Source organism: Gymnoscopelus braueri (genome assembly GCF_963280865.1).
Source record: "Gymnoscopelus braueri genome assembly, chromosome: 24".
Classification (NCBI taxonomy): Eukaryota; Metazoa; Chordata; class Actinopteri; order Myctophiformes; family Myctophidae; genus Gymnoscopelus; species Gymnoscopelus braueri.
In genome coordinates, this window is record NC_137626.1 from 29,455,157 (window position 1) to 29,482,380 (window position 27,224).

Consider the following 27,224-nt stretch of genomic DNA (forward strand, 5'->3'; position numbering starts at 1 on the left):
GCCCCAAGTTGTAGCTTATAGTTAGTTTAACAGTACAACAGTAACAACTCTCACAGACCCTTATTATTCACTTTTTTACGTAATATATTGCTTAAGTATATACCTTTAGCAATATCTAGGGTGTTTTAAGTAACTTTTTATGCTTTATAATATCAGTTGTATTTTATCAAACTACTTTTGTGTGCATACCTGCACATGCTCAGGGAGTGATGATACACTCATTGGAAAAAAATATGTTATGCACGTTGTTGTTTTACTCTAATCCAATGTATTTGTAGATATTTTATCAAAAAAACATCTAGTGGTCAGTGGTGGCTTCTCTTAACATCTGTCTCTCTCAATCTCCTCTCTCTTCCCCCCTCTCTCTCCTCTCTCACCTTTCACACACACACACACACACACACACACACACATAATCTCTCTCTCTCTCTCTCTCCTCTAGCACACACTATCTCTCACATAATTTCTCTCGTTTTCTCTCTAAACCTTAACAGCAAGTAGACCCTCTAATATGATATGGTCACTACACCATTCACCTAATACCGTTTTAATTATAAGCAGAGAACCATTACCAACCATTTAACAATTCTGTAGTTCTACAAAACCGAATTTCAAACTAATAATCTTGGTCAATGGGGGCTATACCATAAATTATGGTCATTCATAGTAAAAGTAAATACTGATACATTTTCAGATATACATACATTTACTACTCGTGAACCTAGTTTGAGAACATAGTTAGTGTGTCAGATTATACTTAGCTGAGTTGAATTGTAACCTTATAACCATACATCGAATGAAATAGAAATATGGGGTTATAATCAGGGTCTAACAATTGGACGCTAGACAAATATGTTTACATCTACAAAAGCTGTCCGGTTCTATTATTATTATAGCTAATATATAATACAACTATCTACATTTTCAGCAATGGCTTCTAACTGAAAAATGTACCACAATATGCAATCATACTGTACTATCTAGTAAACACATAGCCCTTTTTTCCATTTTCTTCAGGCCTACATCAATTTGCTTGTGTTTCATGGGAATTTATGCTTGTTCATACGTACATCATTCTAGCCACAAAAAAACTATTTTCAAAACTATTAAGAGTGTATGATATTGTTGTTTGTCAAGAAAAGTATGTACATGAACATACATTTTACGCATGTTACACATTGGGGCTTTAAAACAAAATAAAAATACTATTTTGGTAAAAATCTGTGTAATGGTCAAATATTGTAGTATGTAAGGCTAAAGCTGACATTAATTCACACTATCGATTCTTAACATTAACAAATATACTTACTATTGTGTATCATTAACGATATTTGATAGTTTATTAAACAAACGATAGTTAAAGGATTCTTTATTGTTGCTTAGTATGTAGAGGTATGTAAGAGTAAACATCCAATGTTTTAGTAAAAACTAATATTAAAGAAGCATTTAGATAATAATAAGAAATAATACAGCTTTAGTCAGGCCTATAATTTATAGAAGACACTTTTTACTTGTAAACATAGAAAATATCAACTTACTGATAAAAGCGCTATTGGTTATATTGTATAAAGAGGTATCTGGAGTGTACAGGTATGAAGATCTATGTTTTTAACATAAAGGGGTAGTTATCCCATATCCCATATGGTCTCCGGATTCCTGGTTTTCACCCAGGTGGCCCCCCAGTATGGGAGAACACGTTTTTTTACCGGAACCCCAAAGGGAAACGAAAGATAGTGCTTTCTTGTTTAATGTTATCTTTCCTTTGAAATGTGAATATAATATGTGTTTGTATTTTAATGCATAATTTATTAGCATGCCACGTGATGAAAATAGTTAAGTTTGAGATTTACTCAAAAGTATATGATTTGTGTTCAGAAAAAATAAATATACTATAGTAGCAGTTTTTGACTAAACTATGTACAGGTATTTCTTCAAATACATAATTGAATGTTTATGACTTATACCCCTGTTTAATAAACTATCAAATATCGTTAATGATACACAATAGTAAGTATATTTGTTAATGTTAAGAATCGATAGTGTGAATTAATGTCAGCTTTAGCCTTACATACTACAATATTTGACCATTACACAGATTTTTACCAAAATAGTATTTTTATTTTGTTTTAAAGCCCCAATGTGTAACATGCGTAAAATGTATGTTCATGTACATACTTTTCTTGACAAACAACAATATCATACACTCTTAATAGTTTTGAAAATAGTTTTTTTGTGGCTAGAATGATGTACGTATGAACAAGCATAAATTCCCATGAAACACAAGCAAATTGATGTAGGCCTGAAGAAAATGGAAAAAAGGGCTATGTGTTTACTAGATAGTACAGTATGATTGCATATTGTGGTACATTTTTCAGTTAGAAGCCATTGCTGAAAATGTAGATAGTTGTATTATATATTAGCTATAATAATAATAGAACCGGACAGCTTTTGTAGATGTAAACATATTTGTCTAGCGTCCAATTGTTAGACCCTGATTATAACCCCATATTTCTATTTCATTCGATGTATGGTTATAAGGTTACAATTCAACTCAGCTAAGTATAATCTGACACACTAACTATGTTCTCAAACTAGGTTCACGAGTAGTAAATGTATGTATATCTGAAAATGTATCAGTATTTACTTTTACTATGAATGACCATAATTTATGGTATAGCCCCCATTGACCAAGATTATTAGTTTGAAATTCGGTTTTGTAGAACTACAGAATTGTTAAATGGTTGGTAATGGTTCTCTGCTTATAATTAAAACGGTATTAGGTGAATGGTGTAGTGACCATATCATATTAGAGGGTCTACTTGCTGTTAAGGTTTAGAGAGAAAACGAGAGAAATTATGTGAGAGATAGTGTGTGCTAGAGGAGAGAGAGAGAGAGAGAGATTATGTGTGTGTGTGTGTGTGTGTGTGTGTGTGTGAAAGGTGAGAGAGGAGAGAGAGGGGGGAAGAGAGAGGAGATTGAGAGAGACAGATGTTAAGAGAAGCCACCACTGACCACTAGATGTTTTTTTGATAAAATACTACAAATACATTGGATTAGAGTAAAACAACAACGTGCATAACATATTTTTTTCCAATGAGTGTATCATCACTCCCTGAGCATGTGCAGGTATGCACACAAAAGTAGTTTGATAAAATACAACTGATATTATAAAGCATAAAAAGTTACTTAAAACACCCTAGATATTGCTAAAGGTATATACTTAAGCAATATATTACGTAAAAAAGTGAATAATAAGGGTCTGTGAGAGTTGTTACTGTTGTACTGTTAAACTAACTATAAGCTACAACTTGGGGCATAATTTAGTTTGAGCCTGATAATATGTGTGCAAAGTGTTAACCCTATTAAATCTAAAACTTTGTCCCCACACAAACCCATATTTACATCATACAACTGTACTACAGTTTAAAATAACCTGAAACATTTTATTTGTAATCTTATATTCCTAAAAAGGAAGAGTTAACATTCATAGCATAGTTTTCAAAAGTTTTCAACACTTGTTAAAGGAGGAAATGTGAGACTGTGTAATATTATTAGGGAATTTAAAAAAAATTAAAGTGCGGTGGGAGCGCGCCCTTAGAGCAGCTTTAAGTTATTCTTCAAGTGAATAATCATTAAATAAACAAAATAGTTTTAAGCACTACATTCATATTTTGACTTGTGCAAAAAAATTCGTTAACAAAATTAAATCTGACTTCCCCCGGGAAACCAAAGCCAGGAATCATAGACAGTGGTGTGTCTTTCTGATGTTTGGGTTAACATTTTGTTCATTTCAGTTTGCTTAATAGACAGTGGTGTTTTTTTTTTCTTTCTTCTGTGGTGTTATTAGCCTATTTGTCATTACTAATACTATCCATGTTGGGTGAAGCGGTATTCACTTTTCTATTAAAGCATGATATGACATAGCAAGAAAATGTTATGTTGATGAGTAAAACTTAATTTATAAGGACTCTGTGACACAACCGTAGCGCGTCTGACTCCAGATCAGAAAGTTGCGTGGTCAAATCCTGTCGGGGTCAGTCTTTATTCTATGAGTTGAATACAAAGGACCCCAAATGGAAACAAGTCATAGGTTGTCTTGGGTTTAAAATCCTCTTAACAGACCTTGTATTGAACTGTAGTTCCCTGTGCTTGCCTCTGCATACTGTTAATAAAGTATTCCATAAAAAAAAAAAGTTGACCAGCATGGATGCAGAGTTCCAATGGTAAACAGGCAAACAAATAAACAAGCAAGCAAAATTGGAACGAGCATAGCTAATCAACAAGCATTGTGAGTGCCATGATCCAAGTATCACTTGGGGATTTTGTATCGCCAAGCTGCCCACCATGGGATCCACAAATAAGTAAAGTTGAAACAAAGAATAAAATGAATTAAATGAATATTTTGGATGCCGTCATTTGACAGAAATGACTTTCCAATAATTAAAAAAGATTGAAAGTAACCAAATGTGCTGGTTCATTAATATACTTACAGCAATGATATCATGTCCACTATAATTGCTTTGTGGTATATTCCACCAATCATTCATTTTCTCGGGAGTTTCTTTCACTATTGAGGAAAATGTATTGTATTTTATTTTTGACACAGTGGACAATTCTAATGCATACCCTAGTTATAAGGCTTAGTCAGCTTGATAATATTTCTAACAACTAGTAATATTCCATCATGCATTGGGGGTGACACTAAATAATTGTTTTTTTCTAAGGCCACGTATACAGTAAATAAGATAGTTTGAAAATGTATATTTATTAGGAGATGTTTAGTGTAACGTTAAGCTTTATCAAACCTAAAGTTTATTATGGTGTTATTGGTTAGGGTTGTCTTGTGTCACATCTTAAAAGGTTTAGTATTCAACAAAATCAGTGACTTACAATAAGTAATACAGATCTTAGTTTCAAGAAAAGTTATTTGGAAACATGTAAATATACGTACTACTTATGAAATTAGTTTGAGAATGCTGACAATGTGGTCTGAATTTAGTTTTTTGTTATACAGTAAGTGCATCCGTTGATGGATGTTTTGAGAGATCATGTTCATGATATCGCACAAGATCAGAAAAGTGTCAAAATCAGAGACTTACAATAAGTAATACAAAATCTTGTATTTAATGCAACATATTTGACCTATTGGGAGATATCATGCCGTGTGTGTAAGTTAACATAGTAGTGTGTGGTTGATAATTCCACAAATGTGGGAACTGTGGAGAGTGGGAAAAGTTTTGAAGATGAAATTTTGAGAGTTACAATGTGAGTAACCTGATATAGAAATGGGTGACCCCTAATGCTATAATGCTATAAAATAGCTGATTCTACTTCTATTCTATCCAAAAACAATGCATATACAAGTCAATCTGTAATCTATTTCCTTCCAATCCCAACATTCAACAGCTATCATCACCTAGCTTCATAAAATGTGTGTACGTTAACATAGTAGTGTGTGGCTGAGCGTGTGTTGTATGAACCGTAAGTGTGACTTGTACGTAGGGTGGGTGCTTCCCTCCACGAATAGCGTGAGGAGGTTATACTTACCTGGCAGGCATGCGGGAGACCATGATCCAATGTACTCAGTGTTTTACTGATCCTCCCATTGGTTAAAAAATAATTTCCCAGCATGCATTGCAGGATGCCCTGACATCCTGGCTTACTAAAGCTATGTATGCAGTATCAAGTTAGAACATGTTTTTGTATGATGTTGGTTAAGGTTGCCTTGTGCAACATCTTAAAAGCTGCAGTAAGTTAGTTAGAACATATATATTGGTTGGGGTCGGTAAGTTAATCTACTCTTTTGTTTAGAAGTAAGAAGTAAAAAAGTGTCTTCAAAAACTGACAGTGAAACCGTTATTGTGAATGATCTCATAGAATTGGTGACACATTATTTTCAAAATGTTTCTAAAATAGCTGATCAACTAGTTCATAAAATGTGTGTACGTTAACATAGTAGTGTGTGATTGAGCGTGTGTTGTATGAACCGTAAGTGTGACTAGTACGTGTGTGGGGCCCTTCCCTCCACGAATAGCGTGAGGAAGTCATACTTACCTGGCAGGGGGAGCCATCGTAACCAGATTCCTGGCTTTGTTACCTGGCACTGGCAGGCTGGTGAGAAACTACGATCTAATGCACTCAGTGTTTACTGATCATCCCATTGGTTAAAAAATAATTACCCAGCATGCATTGCATTATGGCCTGACATCCTGGCTTACTAAAGCTATGCATGTAGTAAATAGTTTATAAATGTTTAACATGGTGATAATTCCACAAATGTGGGAATTGTGTGAAAGTGGAGAAATGTTTTTAAAGATGACATTTTGAGAGATACAATGTGAATAACCACACCTTTGTCTCGGAATAAAAGTGGGTGACACATTATGTTATAAAAGGTTTCTAAAATAGCTTAAAATAGCTTCCAAAAACAATGCATAATACAAGTCTATTTCCTTCCAATCCCAACATTCAACAGCTATCATCACCTAGCTTCATAAAATGTGTGTACGTTAACATAGTAGTGTGTGTGATTGAGCGTGTGTTGTATGAACCGTAAGTGTGACTTGTACGTAGGGTGGGTGCTTCCCTCCACGAATAGCGTGAGGAGGTTATACTTACCTGGCAGGCATGCGGGAGACCATGATCCAATGTACTCTGTTAATTACTAATTCACAATAGGCCTACGGAGGTTACTTCTTCTGGGTTTAATATAGAAATGGTGTAGTGTTTCAGCCAAAAACATTGAATTCATTTTCAGAAAATATGTTTCTTCACCAAACTCTTGTTAATATGGAGTTTGAGTATGTAGATATAGCATTGTATAGATAGCTTAGCACCTTTATGTATACATTTTTTAGGTAAAAGTAATACACAGAGAGAAGAAATATATACTACATGATACTGCCAGCAAAAAAAAAAACTAACAAACAGTGAGACACTATGATCCTCTGAGACGGTGAGTAAGAAGTAAAAAATAAAAAAATATCCAGCATGCATTGTGGTAACTTTTAAATACATGCTTACTACAAGCTATTGCAATAAAAAAGATATAAATGTCTTATGTGGTAAGGTGGTTAGGGGTTTGTCTTGTGTCACATCTTAAAAGATGCAGTAAGTTAGTTAGAAAATATATATTGGCTGGGGGTCAGTAAGTTAATCTACTCTTTTGTTTAGTAGTAAGACATAAAAAGTGTCTTAAAACAAAATGAAAGTGAAACAGTTACTGTGTAAGATCTCCAAAGATGGATCAACCACATCAAAGCTCAGCTATTGGTTAAAAATAATTACCCAGCATGCACTGCGGTAAATTCTGAATACTTGCATGCTATGGCTGTATATGCAGTACTAAGTTAGAACATGTTTTTGTATGATGTTGTTCAGTGTTGTGTCACATTAAGGTTAAGCTACCGTTGCTTTAAAAAAAAAAAAAAAAAAAAAAAGATTTTTATTTTAATCAAACCGTCAGTGAAAAGGTTAGAGACTAGAGCCAGTTGCCAGCCTGTCTCCCTTTTAAAGTGCAACCTGAGTCCTATCATTACATTAATCATATCAAGTTGCACTCCACTTGTAAAAAAAAAAAGTTATAAATGTTTAATATGGTGATATTGTAAGGGTTGTCTTTGTGTCACATTAAGGTTTAGCTACCATTAGCCTTTTAAAATTTAATTTATATATATACATTTTTAAAACCTGCAGTGAAAGGACTAGAAACTAGACAGTGGTACCAAACCTGTTAGACTTTCAATGTATCCTCTATCCTGATGTGTTAACATCTTTTAGAATCACATTCAAAGTGTTCAAACCTTTTTGTTAAAGGACTGTGTACTTTAGGGAATTAAATGAGTAGCGAGTAAATGCAGTTTTAAACACAATACATAGGTTGTGTCAATGGTGCATTCTACTTGTTTACACTGTATAATAACACCCTGTGAGTGGGGCATTTTCAACCATCTATGTCACTAGGGGCCCCCTCCCATTGGTTGAAATAATTACCCAGCATGCACTGGGGGTATTTTTAAATACTTGTTTTTCTAAAGCTGTGTATGCAGTAAAAAAGTTATAAATGTTTAACATGGTGATGTTGTTAGGGTTGTATTGTGTCACATTAAGGTTTAGCTACCGTTGCTTTAAAAAAAAAAGATTTTTATTTCAATCAAACCGTCTGTGAAAAGACTAGACTAAAGAACCACTTGCCAGCCTGTTACACTCTCAATGCACCTTGATTCCTTTGCATGTTCCCCAGTTTAACTACAGGGGAGTAAGGAATACTGTAAGAAAATAAAACCCTGCTACTACATATGTTCTAAAGTCATTATAGGTATTAAAGTTATTATACCCTTTAAGAATAAAAGAGTGATTTTTCTGAAATAAGACTATAATGTTCCCTAAGTCAATCAAAGTTACCTTTTAAACAACCACTTGAAGCCTGTTAATCTCAAGTGACATTGCAGCAGTCAATTACACGCAAACATTTGATCAAAGAATAACAATTCTTATTCTTTAAGAATAAAACAAAACAGAAACTCACTATCTCTTGAGTGTATTCAATTATCACTGTCTAGGTTACCCAGCCACATCCCCCTACACCCCCTCCCCACTCCCTTCACCTTTCAATACACGTTATCCTGTCTGGGACACACCCCCCACTCAGACACAGTAATTAAAAGCCCACCCCATGCCAGCCCTAATTAAAGTTAAAAGGGATTTTGCATCTGTCTAAAATGCCTTTGTCTTTTCTAATTTAATTTATCTCTGGGCCTCTCACCTGAATACACAGACAGCATGGGGTCTCAGTCGTGTCCACACATCGCCCGGCATGACACACACACACACACACACACACACACACACACACACACACACACACACACACACACACACACACACACACACACACACACACACACATAGACACAGTAATTGAATTAACCCCCTCCTACTTCATCCCCTCCCCAGCAGGGGGCGCCAAACCCACCCCTCCACTCCCCCTCCACACAGCAGGGGGTCTCAGACATGTTAGGGCATGCTTGGGCACGCCCCCTAATGATGACGTCACTAAAAACAAAATGGCGGATGCTAACACAATTAGCATGTTAGCATGTTGTTAGCTTAGCATTTAGCTACCGAAGTGCCCATTACTACTACTTCTCTTTTCTTTTGTCATCTCAACTCTGTTTCTGCATTAATCACAGGCCGTTCTTGGGAGTAGCTGGTACAGAAACGTGCCTCTATTGCTGCGCGTTGGCCCCGCGTGGCCTCCATCCTCGTCTTTCTCTAAACCTTCCAGTGGTGTAAAGTAACTAAGTACATTTACTCAAGTACTGTACTTAAGTACAATTTTGAGGTATTTTTTTACTTTACTGGAGTATTTCCAATTTTCAATACTTTTACTTCTACTTCACTACATCTCAGAGGCAAATATTGTACTTTTACTCCACTACAAAACTTTACATACTAGTTACTTTGCAGATATAAGTTATAGTATTCTAAAACATACATTAACCACTTTAGCCCTATTATGTATAGGCTATTTGAAAATATAGCGTGACGCGTTGCGAGCTTGTAGATCTACTATTTTCTAAGGATTTTCGTACATTTTTGAAAACTTGTGAAATGAGATAGTGGGTAATGAGTACTTTTACTTTTGCTACTTTAAGTATATTTTGATGCCAATACTTTTGCACTTTTACTTTACAGCCCGTGCCCTATACACAGACACACTAAAAGGGCAATGTAGAAATAACACACAGACTTCAGGGGTTCAAACTTTATGTTTATTTAAAACACTGTTTGTTGGAACCGAGCTGAAATGTTTGTTTGTCACCTGTCTTTCCTCTATCTGCAGTACTGGAACTGCCGAAACAGAGCAGGGCCAGTCCATTTGGTTAAGAAGGGGGGGAACGTGCCAAGTACTGTAGAGGAGAAGGGGTGTGTGTATATGTGTTTAAATCATTCTTGTTGTTAATAGCCCATCTAGAGGCTCCCAATGCGTGGTTAAACTGAGGAGGGAACCCCCTCAAGGACCCCCGGGGGGGGTCCCCGGATCCCACTTTGAGAACCACCGTGTGTTGCACACAGTCGATAGGAGAAGGGGTCTTTTTGTTGTTGTGAGTTTGCTTCATCGTCGTCATACATTTAAAAATTCCTCTAAAAGGACCAGGCTGACCATGGTGCACAGAGCTCTAATATCAACACAGCTGCAGCTCATAAAGTTAACGGTGGATGTGTTTAGATTTAGGTACCAATGTGATCATGCCAGATGTCCATATACTGTCAATCACTGCACATTGGCTCACCTAAACCTAAAAGACTCATTATTAACCACTTAAACCCTATACACCAGGGGTCTTCAAGGTTTTTTCAGGCCAAGGACCCCCTAGCTGAGTGAGAGATAAAGCAGGGACCCCCTCTATATTGCATAAAATTGTGTTTCAGATTAAACTCATTTTTTTTTTACCTGGTCTGCTTTTTTCCCCCTCTACACCTATAGCTTGTAGATCTGCTATTTTTGGCTCAAGTTCTCCTCAATAAGGATGCTGGAGTTCAAGTGGTTAATGTTAAAAAAAAATACTATTACACAAAGGTTTGGCGGACCCCCTATAGTAGCTCTAAGGACCTCCTAGGGGTCCTAGAGACCCTTGCTCTACAGTAAATGAGTTGCCTCTGTTCTGGGTCCTCTCTCTTTCCCTTCAACACAAAATCTCTACGCAGAAAATAGGCGACATAAAGCCCATTTTCCGCAAATGTTCCCCCCAGAACAGGGATGCTATAGGGTTCAGGTGGTTAAAGATGCAATCCGTACGTTTTACGTCTTCTCCCAACAGAGAGAGGTGTAACTGCAACTTTCACACCTGGGATGTTTCAAACATCTTCCGCTCATCTAAGAGGGAATCCCGCTTGCCATGGGGAAATATTGGGCTTTTGAGCTTCATGTAGGGCTACTTGTCAACCAGTAACTTTGTCCTAGAGTAGGGAGACCAGCTTCAACCACTGCAGATGTGCTAGTTTGTGTTGTATTAACCCATTCAGACCGGGAACGCATCCGTGTGTCATTTTTAGATTTTTTTTTTTTTTTTTATCGTGAAAATGTAAGCAAATCTTTGAATATATATGTATTTTTAAAGCAAACATTTTTAACTCAAATCTTTGCTTCTGGGGGATTTTACTAATGTCCATAGCCGTGGGAAGTGGAGGTGCTGAGGGGGATGCAGCACCCCCTGAAAATAAAGTATGAATTTTAAAATATATATTTTAAAAAAATGTATAAAGAAAAACATTCTAAACATGTTTTCATAATGTGCCTGTTGTTGTTGGTCGTTATTTGGGGGGATTTAGTGCAATAAGTGTTCTGGAACCGAATTAACCGAATTAGATTAACAAAATAACCCCAGAAACCGCAAATCTTTGCACGTCCATGCATGCGTATACAGCACCCGTAACCTACAGTATAACGTCATCCCAAGGCCCTGCCCACATACAGCTCAAGTGGAGTTAGGAGGTTTTTGACTATTCATGTGGAGATCTTTTTTTTGTCATTTTTTCGTGACAAATTGTTTTTAAAAAACATAAACAATGTCTGGTCTATTTTTGGGCGGTGTAGCCGCCCCTATAAGTGGGGTTGGGACATCTCATTAGTATTAGTTTGATGACATTAATAACCTATAAATAAGATTATGGACTTCCAAAAATCCATATTTTTTGGAAGTGAGCTTCCATCACTATGATGACCAATAAAGATTCTTTTCAATAAATGTATTTCTTTTTTGAAGTGAGCTTCCATCACTATGATGACCAGGCCCACTTCACACTGGGTGTGATTTTTTTTAATTCTCACATGGAATTTGGATGAGGCTGGAGCCTTGCCTTTTTTCCTTTTACATTTGATATATTTAACTTCAATGTTATAATGGAAGTCAATGGCAGTCAGATCGGGCTGAAACCTTGCCCAAATATGGAGTCATTATGTCATAGTTGACTGACATCACATATTGGTCACATGAAGTCTGACATCCACATGAGGCCACGCCCCTTATTGGACCCCGTCTTATTTATATTATTTATTTGTTGCTGTTGTTAGTCAATGACTAACAACAGCAACAAATAAATAATAGTCATGGCTATTATTATATATATATAATAGTCATGGCTTCCAGTCATGGCTTCCAGTTCCCACCTGATGTTGTGTGGGAGTTCTGATTGGTCCAGATCGTACTGAATAACTGCTAGTTTGCATAATGTCTTCAGACTAGGACTTAAGTCTAACATGTACAGGTCAGCAGTGTTTTCTCCTCTAGAGAGGATGATACGATCTCCCACAATGCAACAGCACATCAGATACATCCCACACGGTCTTTTCCCTTTGGGCTCAACCCTCTTCCAGGAGAAGGTCTTTGGACTGAATTTCCACAGATCATTGAGGGTAGTAGTACCGTTTCTTCCACCAAATATGTACAGCTCTCCATTGTAGGTAAAGGCTGAATGACAAAAGCGTTCTCTTGGAAGAAGCTGTGCAGAAGGTGTGTTCAGCCAGCAGTTGGTCTCTGTGTCAAACACTCTGATGTTCTTGCTAGAGGAGGCTCCGCCCCCAAATACAAACATCTTTGTCCCGATGATGGTGGCAGAGTGACATGCAGAAGCAGGAGGTGGAGTGCCTCTGGTGTTAATTAAAGCCCAGACCAGTGTGGTGGTGTCCAACTTGTACATGTCTTTATAGTATACAGTCCCATTGTGTCCTCCATGGACACACATGACCTTCCCCAAGACACAGGCTGTGTGGTTGATCCTCCTTTCTGGAACAGTTCCAGAAACCTTGGGCTTGAACCATCTGTGGGCGTCGACATCAAATGCATACAGCACGTTGCAGTATTTCCTTGTGTCATATTTATAACCCCCCCAGATGTAGATCATATATTCTATCAGCACAGCTGTGTGGCCGCCGCTGCCATTGGATGGAACCTCAAGGTGACATTCTCCTCTTCCAGTTGTCACTGGGGTCAACTTCCTCCAGCGTAAAGCCACTGTGTTGAAGATGTGAACATCAATCTGATCCTTGTCGATGTTACGGTACCCTCCAAATGTGTAGACTTCGTCTCCCACGGCAGCAGCAGCTGCATGACCATCTAACACTGGTAATGTGTTCAGATGCAGCGTCCAGTAAGACATTTGTCACAACAGCTCCTCCAGGATCAAATTAGATTCTTCAAGTCTTGTTGTGTAACAGAATGGAGTCCTAAAGTGTGCTCTACCACTTATATTGGTTCAGTGGCACAAGTGTCAAGCAAAGTTTGACCAATCCGCTGATGGGTTGGGCTAGGCAATCAAGGAAATCGATGCCTGTTGATGTCCCTAATATGGTAAATTGATCATCATAGCAACCCCAGCAAGACAGGCTCTACACAGCAGACAGACAGGCTCTACACAGCAGACAGACAGGCTCTACACAGCAGATAGACAGGCTCTACGCTGCAGACAGACAGGCTCTACACAGCAGAGAGACAGGCTCTACACAGCAGAGAGACAGGCTCTACACAGCAGAGAGACAGGCTCTACACAGCAGACAGACAGACAGGGGGTCCTCAGAGTTACTACAGGGGTCCGCCAAATCTTTGTGTCATATGATTTTGTTTTTTTTACATTAACCACTTGAACCCTGGTATCCCTTTTCTGAGGAGAACTTTAGCCAAAAATAGCAGATCTACAAGCTCACAACGCCTCGCAGCGCGAGAGATCGGCTCGTAGATCGGCTATTTTTGGCAAGGAGTTATAGGTGTAGTGGGGGAAAAAAAGAGCAGCACAAGTTTATCTGAAACACAATTTTATACAATATAGAGGGGGTCCCTGCTTCATCTCTCTCTCAGCTAGGGGGTCCCATGGCCTGCATCGTAATGCGACACGTTGTGAGCTTGTAGTTTAAAAAAAAATATATATATACTATATTGACATGGCCAGAATATGGGGCGGGTTTATCACCAGAGACATTTGTTTTATCTGCTCCTTGGAAATGCAGGTTCCACACAGAGTTTCCAGACTCATATCTACACAGTGATATTAGTCTGGCCATGCCAGGCTAGTAATTCATACATTGTCAGATACTTGAATGTGTCCTTATATTATCATCACTTTACCCACATACATAGCCGTGGGAAGTGGGGGTGCTGAGGGGGCTGCAGCACCCCCTGAAAATAAAGTATGAAAAATTAAAAAGATATATTAAAAAATAATAATAAAGAAAAATGTTGCATAATGTGCCTGTTGTTGTAGGTCGTTATTTGGGGGGGATTTAGTGCAATAAGTGTTCTGGAACCGAATTAACCGAAATAAATTAACAAAATAATCCCAGAAACGTGCACGTGCATGCATGCTCATACAGCACCCGTCTTCCCACGGCCCTGCTATGTCTTCTAAATACAGTTTTTAAGAGGTTCTCAAACGTTTTCCATGTCAAGAAACCCCAAAACGTAATGTATTTATTTGGCTGCAAACCCCCTCTCCCATCTCAAAATATTTTGTTCCAGGGACACCCCCAGATTCAAAGATTTGAGTTAAAAATGTATATATATAAATTCAAAGATTTGCAAACATTTTCACGATTCTTTTCCAAAAAAAAAGATCTACAAGCTCGTATGAGCTTGTAGATCTGCTATTTTTGGAATAGCCCAAATAAATTAATATAAAATAACAATCTAAAAAAAAACTAAAAAGCTAAAGAAATCAAAAAAATTACAAAATCTAAAAATAATCATAAAATCTAGAAATCTAAAAAAATTACACACAGATGCGTTCCCGGTCTAAATGGGTTAACATACTCTACCATACAGATTGGTTAAAATAAAGTTTAATTAAAAAAACTTTTGGATTGCAGCTTTAATTTTGTAAGCTGCCGCTGTGTTGCTTACATCACAGCGTCCAAAGCGCAACACAGTCCTTTAGATACTTTCTAATCTTTAGATGGCAGCAAACTGTAGCACAAACGTAGCCTAGGGTATATAGTTCCCTTTTAAAAATAATAAAGGGCTCTTTGAATGGCTCTCTGATTTTGCATGGCTTTGATGGTATGATGGGGCACAGGGTCCAATCACAGTCTTAGCACTGATCTCAGCAGTGTCCCGAGAAATTCAAGACATTTTCTCAGATCGCATCATGCACATTATTACACAATGGTTTCATGCACTTATTCCCACCACATAAGCATTTTGATGTCGAAGGCCCTTAATCCCCCCACCGCAAAAAAGAAAAGAAAAGAAAGAAACATTATAGCCTACTGTACAAAAAAACTAAGAATCTTTCAACTTTCTCCTGTTGACAGTTATGACATTCTGACCATGGTCCAGTGGTGAAGGATTTTGGCGAAAGCTTTCCCTCAAATGCATGCAGCTGAGACGAAGAAATGAAAAATTGATTTTAGGGAGAAAGCCTTCCACTACTATCCCTCCTGCCGTGATTGTCAGCCAGACTGTCACCAGTATTTGGGAACAATAATCGACGCCAAGTTATCTTTTGAACCAAACACTGATGTTGTCTGAGCAAATGCCCATTCAGCACGTTACGTCCGTACTGTACAGCAGGGGTTTTCAACCGGTGGTCCGCGGAGGTATTGCAGGTGGTCCCTGGCCATGCATTCAGAAATGTAGTACTTTTTTTTTTTTTTTATAAGTTACAGGAGTTCTTACTGTATGGTGTGTGTGTGTGTGTGTGATATGAAATGTGAGCTTACCATAATCACAGTAATCCTTAATCATATTCCATCATATTCGACAGCTTTTGCAGAGAAATGAGACAGACTCCAGTCACTTTCAAATTAGAGCTCTGCAGAGGGCAGGTGCGCGTGTCTGTGTCCAGCTGACGCTTGTTGACGCTCGTTAATGTTATAGGCATCAAAACAATTATGCTTCTGCACTGTCAAATAGGCCCACATCTAATCTAAGATTAGTGGGACTCGCCAGTGAGTCACAGGACTCTTCATTCACTCTGCACTTCATTGAAAACCTAACAACATCACTGCATTTTATTAGATATTATATTAATATTATAGCTATTTTATTTGATTAGATATGTGATGTTGTTACCTGACAATTAGTTGACTTTTGGTGAAAACGCATATATCGGTACACAATAGTGGTACCCCCAGGTTCCTCTGATCCCCAGGTTGCTCTTAGTCCGGATGGTAGTCCCGGGGTCAAAATCAGTTGAAAACCCCTGCTGTACAGCACTTGCGCTGGAAGCTTAGAAGTTTTGTCATGTTGACACCACCTTTAAAAGGATGTTTTATACTTGTTTTATTGCGTCTGTTCTCTAACCTTCTCTTTTATTCACTATGTTTGGGTCATTTACTTTCAAGAACAGGACCAGGTTGGAAGATAATTGTCAGAACATGTGCCGTAAAATTGCAGCCACAAAATATGAAGGACCTCTCTCAACTGTAAAGTCAGAGTTATACGAAAAAGGCTCAGTCTGTTCATGCTGATGCTACAGCCACCGCCTGTTCAGTGAGTTCAGGATACTTCCTTTGGGTCGCAGACAGTGGTGTAAAGTAACTAAGTACATTTACTCAAGTACTGTACTTTTACTTTATTGGTGTATTTCTAATTTACAATACTTCTACTTCTACTCCACTACATCTCAGGGGCAAATTATGTACTTTTACTCCACTACAATTATTTGAAAACTTTAGTTAATAATTACTTTGCAGATATAAATCATTACATTATAAAACATACATTAACCACTTTAGCCCTATTTTATACCTAGGCTATTTGAAAATAGCCGATCTACAAGCTCGTAGTTCTGGTATTTTCAAACATTTTAGTACTTTTACTTTTGGTACTTTAAGTATATTTTGATGCCAATACTTATGTTCTTTTACTCAAGTAACATTTTTGAACACAGGCCTTTTACTTGTAACAGAGTATTCTAATATTGTGGCAGTGCTACTTTTACTTAAAATTAAAATAGGTTTTAATAACTTCATTATAGATTTCCTGTAAAATATCTGAGTACTTCTTCCACCACTGGTCGCAGATAAGAGGAGCCAGCATTCCATTTGCTGGGGGGGGGGGGGGGGAGGGATATCCATGCCTCTGGCTTTTGATACCCCCCACCTCTGGTCATTCATTTTAATATGGATATGTTTTATCCGTGCTTCCGGTCAGACTGAATTAAATGCATGCATTTCCTTTTTGGGAAAACGTAGACCGTCTGATATATTTGACATTGACGTTTGATAATATCACAATACATTTTAAAGTGTACGTTAATTATCCTAACCTCTGTTATTTTATTTTATTCTACAAATTGAACCCTGCGAGGAGCCAAGAGAGAGAGAGAGAGAGAGAGAGAGAGAGAGAGAGGACAACGAGATGTAATTGTTTTGTTTGCGAGTTTTATTGTTGACGATTTACTGCCCGGGCTCTGACACAAATTGCCCCTCCGGGATAATAAAGTTAACCTTGACCTTGATCTGAGTGCGGCTACGTCGTCCCGCTACGTCCAGCTGAGGGGCTGCATGGACTGATGTGGGGGGGGGGGGGGGGGGTGTTTTACCAGGGGAATTAAGTGGACAGCTTAAAAAAAACAGCTGTCAGCTTCACCTCAGCTTTGTTTTTATTGTTTTGTATTTTTTTTAATATAAGAGATGTCAAGAGGTGACACGCACATCCCAACGTTTCGACGGGTGCTGGATCAGAATGGATAAACTGTAAAGAAAGAGAAGGTCAGCACACCACCTTAAAGGTTCTATGACATTCATTTTCACTTTTTGTATTTTTTATGTTTTTTGGGGGGTTTTATGACCTCAATTACACACAAAAAAACTGAACTTTGAATATTCAGTGGATTTTCTGTGGTCTGGGGTTTTCTGAATAATTAGGCTGAAAAGTAATCTGAGATTGGCCCTTGGATAGTGAAGTCACAGGCCATTAATCCCACCCACTCTCCTCCTCGCCCCTCCCCTCCCCTATCCTTTCCTTTGGGGGGGCGGCGGAGCAGAGGTGATGATTGACAGGCAAAATCCCTCAACAGCGACACCTGCAGGCAAAGATATCTTTTTTCATTGCAGTTGAAAAGGCTTTAGAAATGTGAGAGAAAAACACCTGCAATGGCTCACTAGAGTGGAATTTTCAGTAAAAACTTTTTATACACGTTTGAAGGACCATGACAAAGATTTTTAATGTGTTGTAAAACTGAATGTCATGAAACCTTTAATGCTCCCAAAGAGCGGTAAAAAAACTACGTTTTGGCCTCAATTTTGAAACATTAAAATCTTGAATATTTGTGCAAATCTTTGAAAACAAAGTTTTTGAAACATAATTTTCGGGAGCGTGTCTATGTTCCCCGGGTTCTATGTTCCCCGCTTACCTAACCCTAACCCTAACCTAGGGATGACCCCTCATTTTTTCACATTTTTTTTTTGCTTCAGGGGGTACCTGGAACAAAATATTTTACAAATGTTTGCTTTAAAAAAATATTATATTCAAAGATTTGCACAACATTTAATGTTCACGATTTTTCTGAAAATAGCAGATCTACAAGCTCATAGCGCGGCACTCGGTGCCGCGCTATGAGCTTATAGATATGCTATTTTTGAATAGCCAAAGACATCTAAAATGACAGAGATGCTTTCCCGGATTGAATGGGTTAATGTTCGAGCCTTCCCCCCTTCGCTAGGGGTGTGTGTGTGTGTGTGTGTGTATACGTACAGCCCAGGTTGCTGTTGTTGGACGGGACCACCAGCAGCTCAGCCTGGGGGTTCTTGATGATGTCCCTCCAGTGGATGGTGTCTGCGTGGCACAGGAACTTGTTCTGGTCCACGTACACGCCGCCGTTCAGGATCTCTGCTCACACACAGAGAGAGGGGGAAAAAAACAACAGTTGACCCAAAGGTGCTTTTCCAATCAGGGATGACCAGCAACAACATGATAGCCGTATTAAAGGGATAGTTCACCCCAAAAATAGATTTTTTGTATCAATTAGTCACCCCATTTTTTTTTGTCGTATTACTAAGCCAACAATTTGATGATCAGCGGACCAGTAGGCGGATTTGATGACCGGCAACAGTTCATGGCCGGTCATCAAATTATTGGCTAGGAATGCGACAAAAACGAAAAAATATCCTTGAATTCAAGTCTCCATGGGGTAATCGATAGAAAAAAAGTGATTTGGGGGGTGAACTATCCCTTTAAATCAAGTTTAAAACAAGTAAATCAAAATAAACTGTATAAGAATAAAACAATTTAAAGATAAAATAATGATTTAAAAACATGACATAGTTAAACATAAGAATGTGAATGCATGAAGTTGACAAGACAGAAGGACATAAACCACAGGGCATCCTCAAACAGAACCGAAAGCAAGAGAGAAGAGTCCCTCTCCAGATAAGAAAAAAAGAAGGAAAAAAAACAAAAAACGATATGACTGGACATGGACATGGCTGTGGATAGATATTACAAGGAGAGCCGTGACAGAAAATCAATACGCTCAAGGTGAACCCCCCGTCCGTCCCTTTATGTGCGAGCGGGCGCGCTGCATGCAGTATATACCCCCGCCGGCGAACCTCCACATCAAGATAAATACTATTGACAAATGTACGCGGGGATTCAATGCCACGACGGAGGCCCATTGATGTTCCATAAAGGAGACATCAATTCACCAAAAAGAGACAGAAAAAAAGGCATGGAGGTCTGGAAAACTGTAAACAGGAATTTCATCATAATTAACATAACACATATTGTATAGTTTAATGACTTGACTAGACTCCCTATTCAGGGGTGAGTATTTGGTGAACATGGCCGATTTACAAGCTTACAACGCATCGCGTTTTGGTCCTGGGGGACTCCAGTCAGTTAAATATATAATAGGTTTAAAGGAGTACTTCACCCATTTTTCAACCTTATCTTCATATAATGGGCCCTCACTAATGCTTATTATAAAATAGTGCCATTTCTGTCTACTCCCTCTGTGTCTCAGAGGAGGGCTGTGGACAGCTCAGAAACCTGCCTACCAGTGACATCATGCGTAGGCAGGTTTGGTCATTACAAACAACATTTATTTTTTTCCCTTAAATGTTCTTATCCTACGATTTTTATTGCCTAAGCTGTGATCCTGGGCGCTACTCCCCCTCTGCCCGCCTGGGGAGAGTCTCGAAACTGAGCTCATGCTTCCTTCAATGCATGAGGAGTGAGCAGGCCGCTTCTTATCACCTGACAGCGGGGAGTTTCCCCGGTGGGACATAGCGCGTGGAAGGAACACGTTATTCCAACCATCAGGCGCCCCGGCTGACCAGGGGGAGGCAGTATAGAGAACAGGATTACCCATGTTTTTTGTGAGGGTACCTACCCTAGGGGACACGGGGAGAACATGCAAACTCCACACAGAAAGGCCCTTCCGCCAACCCCACCTAGGGTAAGGGCACTGATGACGCAGAGGAAACAACATTTCTAAGCTTTTTAACTTGGAATCCCCATCGATGATGTCACCGGAAGGCAGGTTTCTAAACTGCCCAAAGCCCACCAATGAGACGCAGAGTAAGTAGATGATAAATCGTGCCATATTGTAATAAGCATTAGTGAGGACCAATTATGCAAAGATAGGGTTGAAAATGGGTGAAGTGCTATAAGTGGTTAATTTGTGCTCGTCGGTGAATGAGTTAAGGGCACCGGAGGACACGGAATCCTTTACTGTATTTATTTATTTATTTTTTCAGTAATTAATCCTTAGTTACGGGCAAAGTGAAACACATTAAAACGAGTGCAGCTAAAAACCCATAGTACTAATTTAACCCCCCCCCCTCCCGGATTCTTTTTTGCCATGTCAGCATGGCCTAAAGCTTCAACGAGGTACATCGACGAAGTGCCTACGTACAGGAAACCTATAATGAAGTTATTAAAACCTAAGCCTGCAGTAGATTCCTTATGCTTTTTCACAAGATCTGTTCAAATCCTCGCTGTCGGGTAGGAAACATGTCCAAAAGCGTAACTTTTCAGGAAACGGGATAAAATAACTTGTGTTCCAATGGATCCACTGCAGTTGTTATTTTATCAGAAGCACCTGTTAATGCTTTTCATCAGTACATTTTTTACAAGAACCCACAGACACTCTTAACCACGCAAAAATAGCAGTAACACTTTTGTATGATGAGGTAGGTCATTAATTGACCAAAAAACTTGAAATATGGAGACACAAGGTTTCTCTCCGAGAGAAACAAAATCTAACGTAATCACTGATCCCTGCTTGCTTCTTTTCTTTTTTTTAAAGATGACTTTTCTGGCTTTTGTGCCTTTATTGATAGGAGAGTAGTCTGACAGGAAATGGGGAGAGAGATGAGGAGCGACATGCAGCAAAGGCCGTCGGTATCGGGACTCAAGCCCGCGACGCGCTGTCAGGTGCCTGGACCGCTACGGCAGTGGTCCAATGCCACTTGCTTCTTTTTTAATAACAGTATTGGACAATGAACCAAATAATTTAGGTTATTATTGTTATTGTCCTGGACAGCAAGAGAACTGAGAGCATTATCACATCAGTTCTCAAAAAAGGATCATGTCTCATGTTGACCTCCTCCACATACAGTATAGCTGTGCTCACACACAGAGAGAGCTGACACAGACAGATGACAGAGGAGGGGCCCGGGCGTCTCGTCTGGGATATATTTGGGTATTAATAATAATGAGAATATGTTTCTTTTTTTCAATGACCGGTGCCCTCGACAGATGCCTCCACCACACGTTAGGAGAACGATAAAACCCTTAATCCCTCTCACACAACCACTCCTTAATCCTAGCTTTGGGGGACAAGGACGGGAAATGAAGTGATGCGTGATTTTGTGTGTGTGTGTGTGCGGTTAGGACACCCGTATCAGAAAAGAGGAAACGACGGAGAGCGAGGCCGTCTGTGTTGCCGGGGGGGGGGGGGGGGGGGGGGGGGGAGTGGTGGGGAATCCATTGGAAAACAGGTTATTTGGTTCAATATCCTGAAAAGTAACCGTTTTTTGGACAAGCTTTCCAGCCCCCGACAGCAAGTGCTATATTACACTTCTCATTGAACGAGTCAAATATATGAAGCACCACCAGTTCGTCCAATATCCTCCGGCCCAGACTCCATGAAAGGACTTGTCGGGATGAATTAAATTCCGCTTAGAAAAGAAAGAAGGATGATGATGTCCAGATCAGAGCCGGATTAGTGAAAAGGTGAAGTCAGGGGAGGATTAATATATGAACGATATCGTCACTGACTGGTGTTAAACCTTGTAACTGTCACGGTAGCAGAATGACTGAACCCGAATGCAGAGCCACAAGCAGAATAGTGTCAATTCACAGATTTATTAAGCAAAGATTAAGCTTACTTTCCTTAATTTCCCCTCAGGGATGAATAAAGTACCTACCTATCTACCTACCTTACAGCCAAACATAGTCATAACAAACATTAAACAGGAAGTGCAAACCTTTCAAAAGTGAACACGAAAGCCCAAGGCAGAATACAGGAACACAATGTATATGTACTGACAATGAAAGTGTGGAATGAGCAGCAGGTTGATTAGAGAAGTGTTCACAGGTGTTGGTAATGGGCAAGGCACTGCTGGGCTGATGAGGGAGTGGGGACAGGTGTGTAACTAGGACTGAGAGCAGGAATGGAATGTGGGAGTGGCCGAAGTGGTGTGGAGAGGCAGACTGTGACAGTAACATCCAAAACCGTTACTTTTCAATTGTCATGTGAGCTTGTAGATTGGCTATTTTTTGCTACTGTTACTGTCCCTTTCATACGATGAAGTACAAAATAGGGAAAAAAAACAAAAAGATGACATAATGAAATAGGTTTCCGCCTGACAGCGACGAAATGCTCTTCATCAGCGGATTGTTATCAGCACAGAATGTGTATGGGTGGGTGTTGGAGGGAAGGGGGCCATTGGTAGAAGAATGAAGTATCAAGAAAAGGAAATACTCAAGTAAAGTGCCTCAAAATTGTACCTAAATAAAAGCACGGCACTCAAGTAAACGTACTTAAGTTACTTTCCGCCACCCGCTAATCACGTGTGCATCCGACTCCTCTGTGATTAAGGAAGTGGTCCTTGGTGTGAGACGTGGGGGGGGACATCCATTCATTCAGCAGCCCCTCTTAGTCATGACACCGCCGCGCGACGCGTACTTCATGTAATCATGTTCCCGTCTCGACGGGCGATTTATCAGAAGGGGGGACGCTCTACATTTTATATGGATGGCATGCGGACGAGAGAAAGAAAAAGAAAAGGGGGGGACAGGCTGAGGTCTATTCAGATGGCGTGCACGGCACGCCGCAACGGCACCCCCGGCACGCACAGTCAGCATGCTCTTTGTGTAATTTAACAATAGCAGCCAGATAAGCCAAAGCATCCGCTGTGGGAGCAATATTCATATGGGCCCTGATGTATTGATATACTGCAGAGTTGTGCTGTGATACCACTATGGAATGTAGGGGGGGTGGGGGGGTATGGATCATTTGAGGGATCTGATCAATTACTCGTTTCCGCTTCTTGCAAAAGCTATACACCAGTGTATACGGGGAGTTCTGGGGGGGGGGGGGGTCCCAGCAAAATTAGTGATAGTTTGGAACCAAATGGACCCCTTAAAGGTCTGTAACTGGGTCTGTAAGCGGTGGTGGTCATGATGAGGATGATGACGATGACAGAGTGGCAGAGGAGGTTGGGTTGTTTTTTATATACAGTTGTGTGTCATCAGCATAGCAGTGGAAAGATATTCCATGTCACGGCCAAAGGGGTAGTACAGTAGGTACAGGGTGAACAGAGTGGGGCCGAGGACAGATCCCTGGGGGAACGCCACAGGTGACAGGCTTGGTGCGAGATTTAGAAACTCCCAGGGAGACGTACTCTCTGTCCTATGATTTGAACCAGTGTAGTGCTGTATTGCTGAGTCCGATAGTGGAGTGAAGGTGGTCGAGCAAGATGTCATGGTCGACAGTTTTAGACATAGGTTTACAATTAGAAAAAGAAAATTCAGTCGTCAATGGCAGTCACAGTTTCCAATAATAAAGTTTTGTGCTGATAATACACATACTGTACACACACACACTTACTGTATACAGAAAATGTGGCGCTTGGCTCTGTGTTATCAGCTTGCCTGGCATTGCTGGGGTCATTGTGCTGGCTATATTGTGCTGACAACATGTCACTTTGGCACTTTTTCCCACCAAAAATAACTACGGTTCCATTCACTATTCTTGCATTCTTGGAACCAAAGGTACCACAGCCCAGCACTTTTAAGAGGAACCGTTGTAATCAAAAACACATCTTTAACATAGAGCTACCTGCAGCCTACAGATAGAATACTATTTATTCATCCCGTGGGGAACATTCAGTCGTCAATGGCAGTTACACTTTCTAATAACCCGTTCAATCCGGGAACAGAGGTTTTGTTCATCATTGATAAGAACAGCTGAACCTCCAAGCTGACAATGAGGTTGGAGGTCAAAAAGGAGGTGGAGCCTGGAGTCAGCAAAACCAGCTAACTCACCGGAGTTGGTTTAGCAGAACGTTTGAGGATCCAATGGGGTTAGCTGGTTTTGTCAGAAGCGCTTTTTAATGCTTTTCATTGGTTCAATATTTTTGAACCAATGAAAAATGCGAAAGCATCAAATTCTCAAACTTTTTTCTTGTCAAGGACCACCCAAAAAGATATGCATTGGTCCGCAGACGCCCCCAATCTCATAATATTTTGTTACCCCCCCTCAGAAGCAAAGTTTTAGTCAATAATGTATATATATTCAAAGATGTGCACACATTTGCACACGTGCCGCGCTATGAGTTTGTTTATCTGCTATTTTTTAATAGCCAAAGAAATCTTAAGTGGCAGAGATGGGTTCCTGGATTGAATGGATAATACAATTTGCACAATTTGAAAGAGAACCTCTCTCTCAGCCTCCCTTTCTCCTCCCCCCTCGCTTTCTCCTTCCCTCACCCCCTCCCTCCCTCACCCTCTCACTCTTCCTCCTTCCCTCGCCGTCTCTCCGTCATCGGGGATCTCCATACTGTACATGGGCGTGTGTGATGTCATTTACAACAGCTTTAGAAAGCGCTTCTTGACAACGGAGATTTGTGCGGAGAACAAACATCTCATATCATCATAATATGGGCATAACAAACAAACTGAGGTCATCAAACCGGCGGTGTTTTGGTTACAGGGCAGAGCTGTGTGTGTGTGGGTGTGGGTGTGGGGTGTGTGTGTGTGTGTGTGTGTGTGTGTGTGTGTGTGTGTGTGTGTGTGTGTGTGTGTGTGTGTGTGTGTGTGTGTGTGTGTGTGTGTGTGTGTGTGTGTGTGTGTGTGTGTGTGTGTGTGAGCGGATGGCGACAACCTGCATGCCTCCATCATCATAAAGCCTCAGTCCACTCTGTCAGACAGCCCATACATCATTCTGCAAGCAGAGGGACGTTTGAGTTCACACACGCACGGACACGGACACAGACACACACACTAAACTTTTATTATACTTGTGAGGACCTACACATTTTGGGACAGCAAATAGACAAAACATTGCAATAGCTTCAAGCTCACATATAACATACTGTATAAATCAGGCATAACTCTAACCCCGACCCCTGAACCTAACCTGAATGCTTAAGCGTAATATAAACCTAACCCCAACTCGAATCGTTTTCTAATCGTAAACCTATATCTAAAACTATTTTTTTAACCATAAAACAACATTTGTTATTCTTTTGAGGACCAGGAAAACGGTCCTCTCAATGTCTATTTCTCAAATATACTTTGGGGCCTCACAAGTATGGTAATACAAGCATGCACACTCGTGCGCGCACACACACACACACACGCACACGCACACGCACGCACACACACACACCACAGCAATCCTAAACCCACACCGCCACATAATACTCCCGTTTGTGTTTCTAGAATCCAGTGTGAAGCGCGTATATGACAGCGGGCATGACAGGTGCACAATAGCGGAGCGTTCCAACTCTTTGGATTTTCTATTTGCGGCGGTACAGTAGTACTGAGGCATTCCTTTTGGAGTAAATTCCCCCTGCCTCCCTCTGACAATCCAAATGCACTTTGTAATCGTGTGTCCCGGGCTGCACTCCCCCCCCTTCCATACCCCGACCCACCACCACCTACGTGCTCAGCACCGCTAGACAGATGACTAATCCCCTCCCCGACAAATCTGTAAATGAAGGTCATTCATTTCATGGGTGGCGGACCCCCTCACACCCCCCCCCGCCTCCCGTTGTACAGCCACCCCTCCCCTCAGATGTATTCTTTACTTTATTAACCTATTAAGACCGGGAACGCATCTGTGTCATTTTAACCCATTGAGACCTGAAGCCGATTCTACATGTCTCCTAAATCTCAACAGTTTTCTGAAAAACGTATGTTTCTGTATCAGTGGTGCTCAATCTTTTTCATGTCAAGGACCCCCAAAATTATGTTTTTGGCCACGGACCCCATCAAAATATCTTGTTCCAGGGACCCCCCAGAAGCAAAGATTTGATTTAAAAATGTTCGCTTTAAAAATATATATATTCAAAGATTTGCACAGATTTTCACGATTTTTCAAAAATAGCAGATCTACAAGCTCGTAGCGCGGCACTCGGTGCCGCGCTATGAGCTTGTATATCTGCTATTTTTGAATAGCCAAAGTGTAAAATAAAGCTTTTTAGCTCAAATCAAAAAATTACACAGTTCCAGGTCTTAATGGGTTAAGATTTCTTTGGCTATTCAAGATTTCTTTTTTGGGGGGTATTTTCAAGATTTCTTTGGCTATTCAAAAATGTACACGGATGTGTTCCCGGTCTTTAATGGGTTAAAAAGTAGCAATAGCACAATGGAGAAATACTCTTGAAGTTCTGTATACTGTACAACGTTTCACTTGAGTGAAGGTACAAAAAGCATTGAAATACACTTGAACCCCATATGGGTAACTGGAGTCCTTATCAGGGCTAAATACTAGTGCCTTTTTCCGTTTTGTGTTGTTGTGGGGGAAAGCTTTCGTTGAAAATTAGCCGATCGACAAGCTCACGACGCGCCAAAGACATTTGGTGCAGACGGAGAAAAGCGGACCAACGCAGGTAACGTTTTACTAAAGAATAGAGGGTTCATGGTTAAGTAGTAAGTACAGCACTTGAGTAAATGTACTTAGTTACTTTCCACCACTGCTCCACCCTCCCCCCCCGCTCTCCTCCTCTCCTCCTCCAGGCCTCCATCTCTCCGGCGGGACAGGAGCTAGATCTA

The 27,224-nt window shown here is 40.0% G+C and overlaps 1 protein-coding gene across 1 annotated transcript in view; it reads right to left on the reverse strand.

Annotated features, from left to right (window-relative positions):
- LOC308080568 (receptor tyrosine-protein kinase erbB-4-like) overlaps positions 1-27,224 on the reverse strand; it is a gene marked incomplete at its 3' end in the record, with an annotated part of 485,532 nt that overhangs the window by 176,135 nt on the left and 282,173 nt on the right. The window contains exon 4 of the mRNA XM_080422462.1: positions 18,689-18,827. Within this exon, the coding sequence (XP_080278588.1) occupies positions 18,689-18,827 (139 nt within the window). The remainder of the gene's footprint in view (positions 1-18,688; positions 18,828-27,224) is intronic.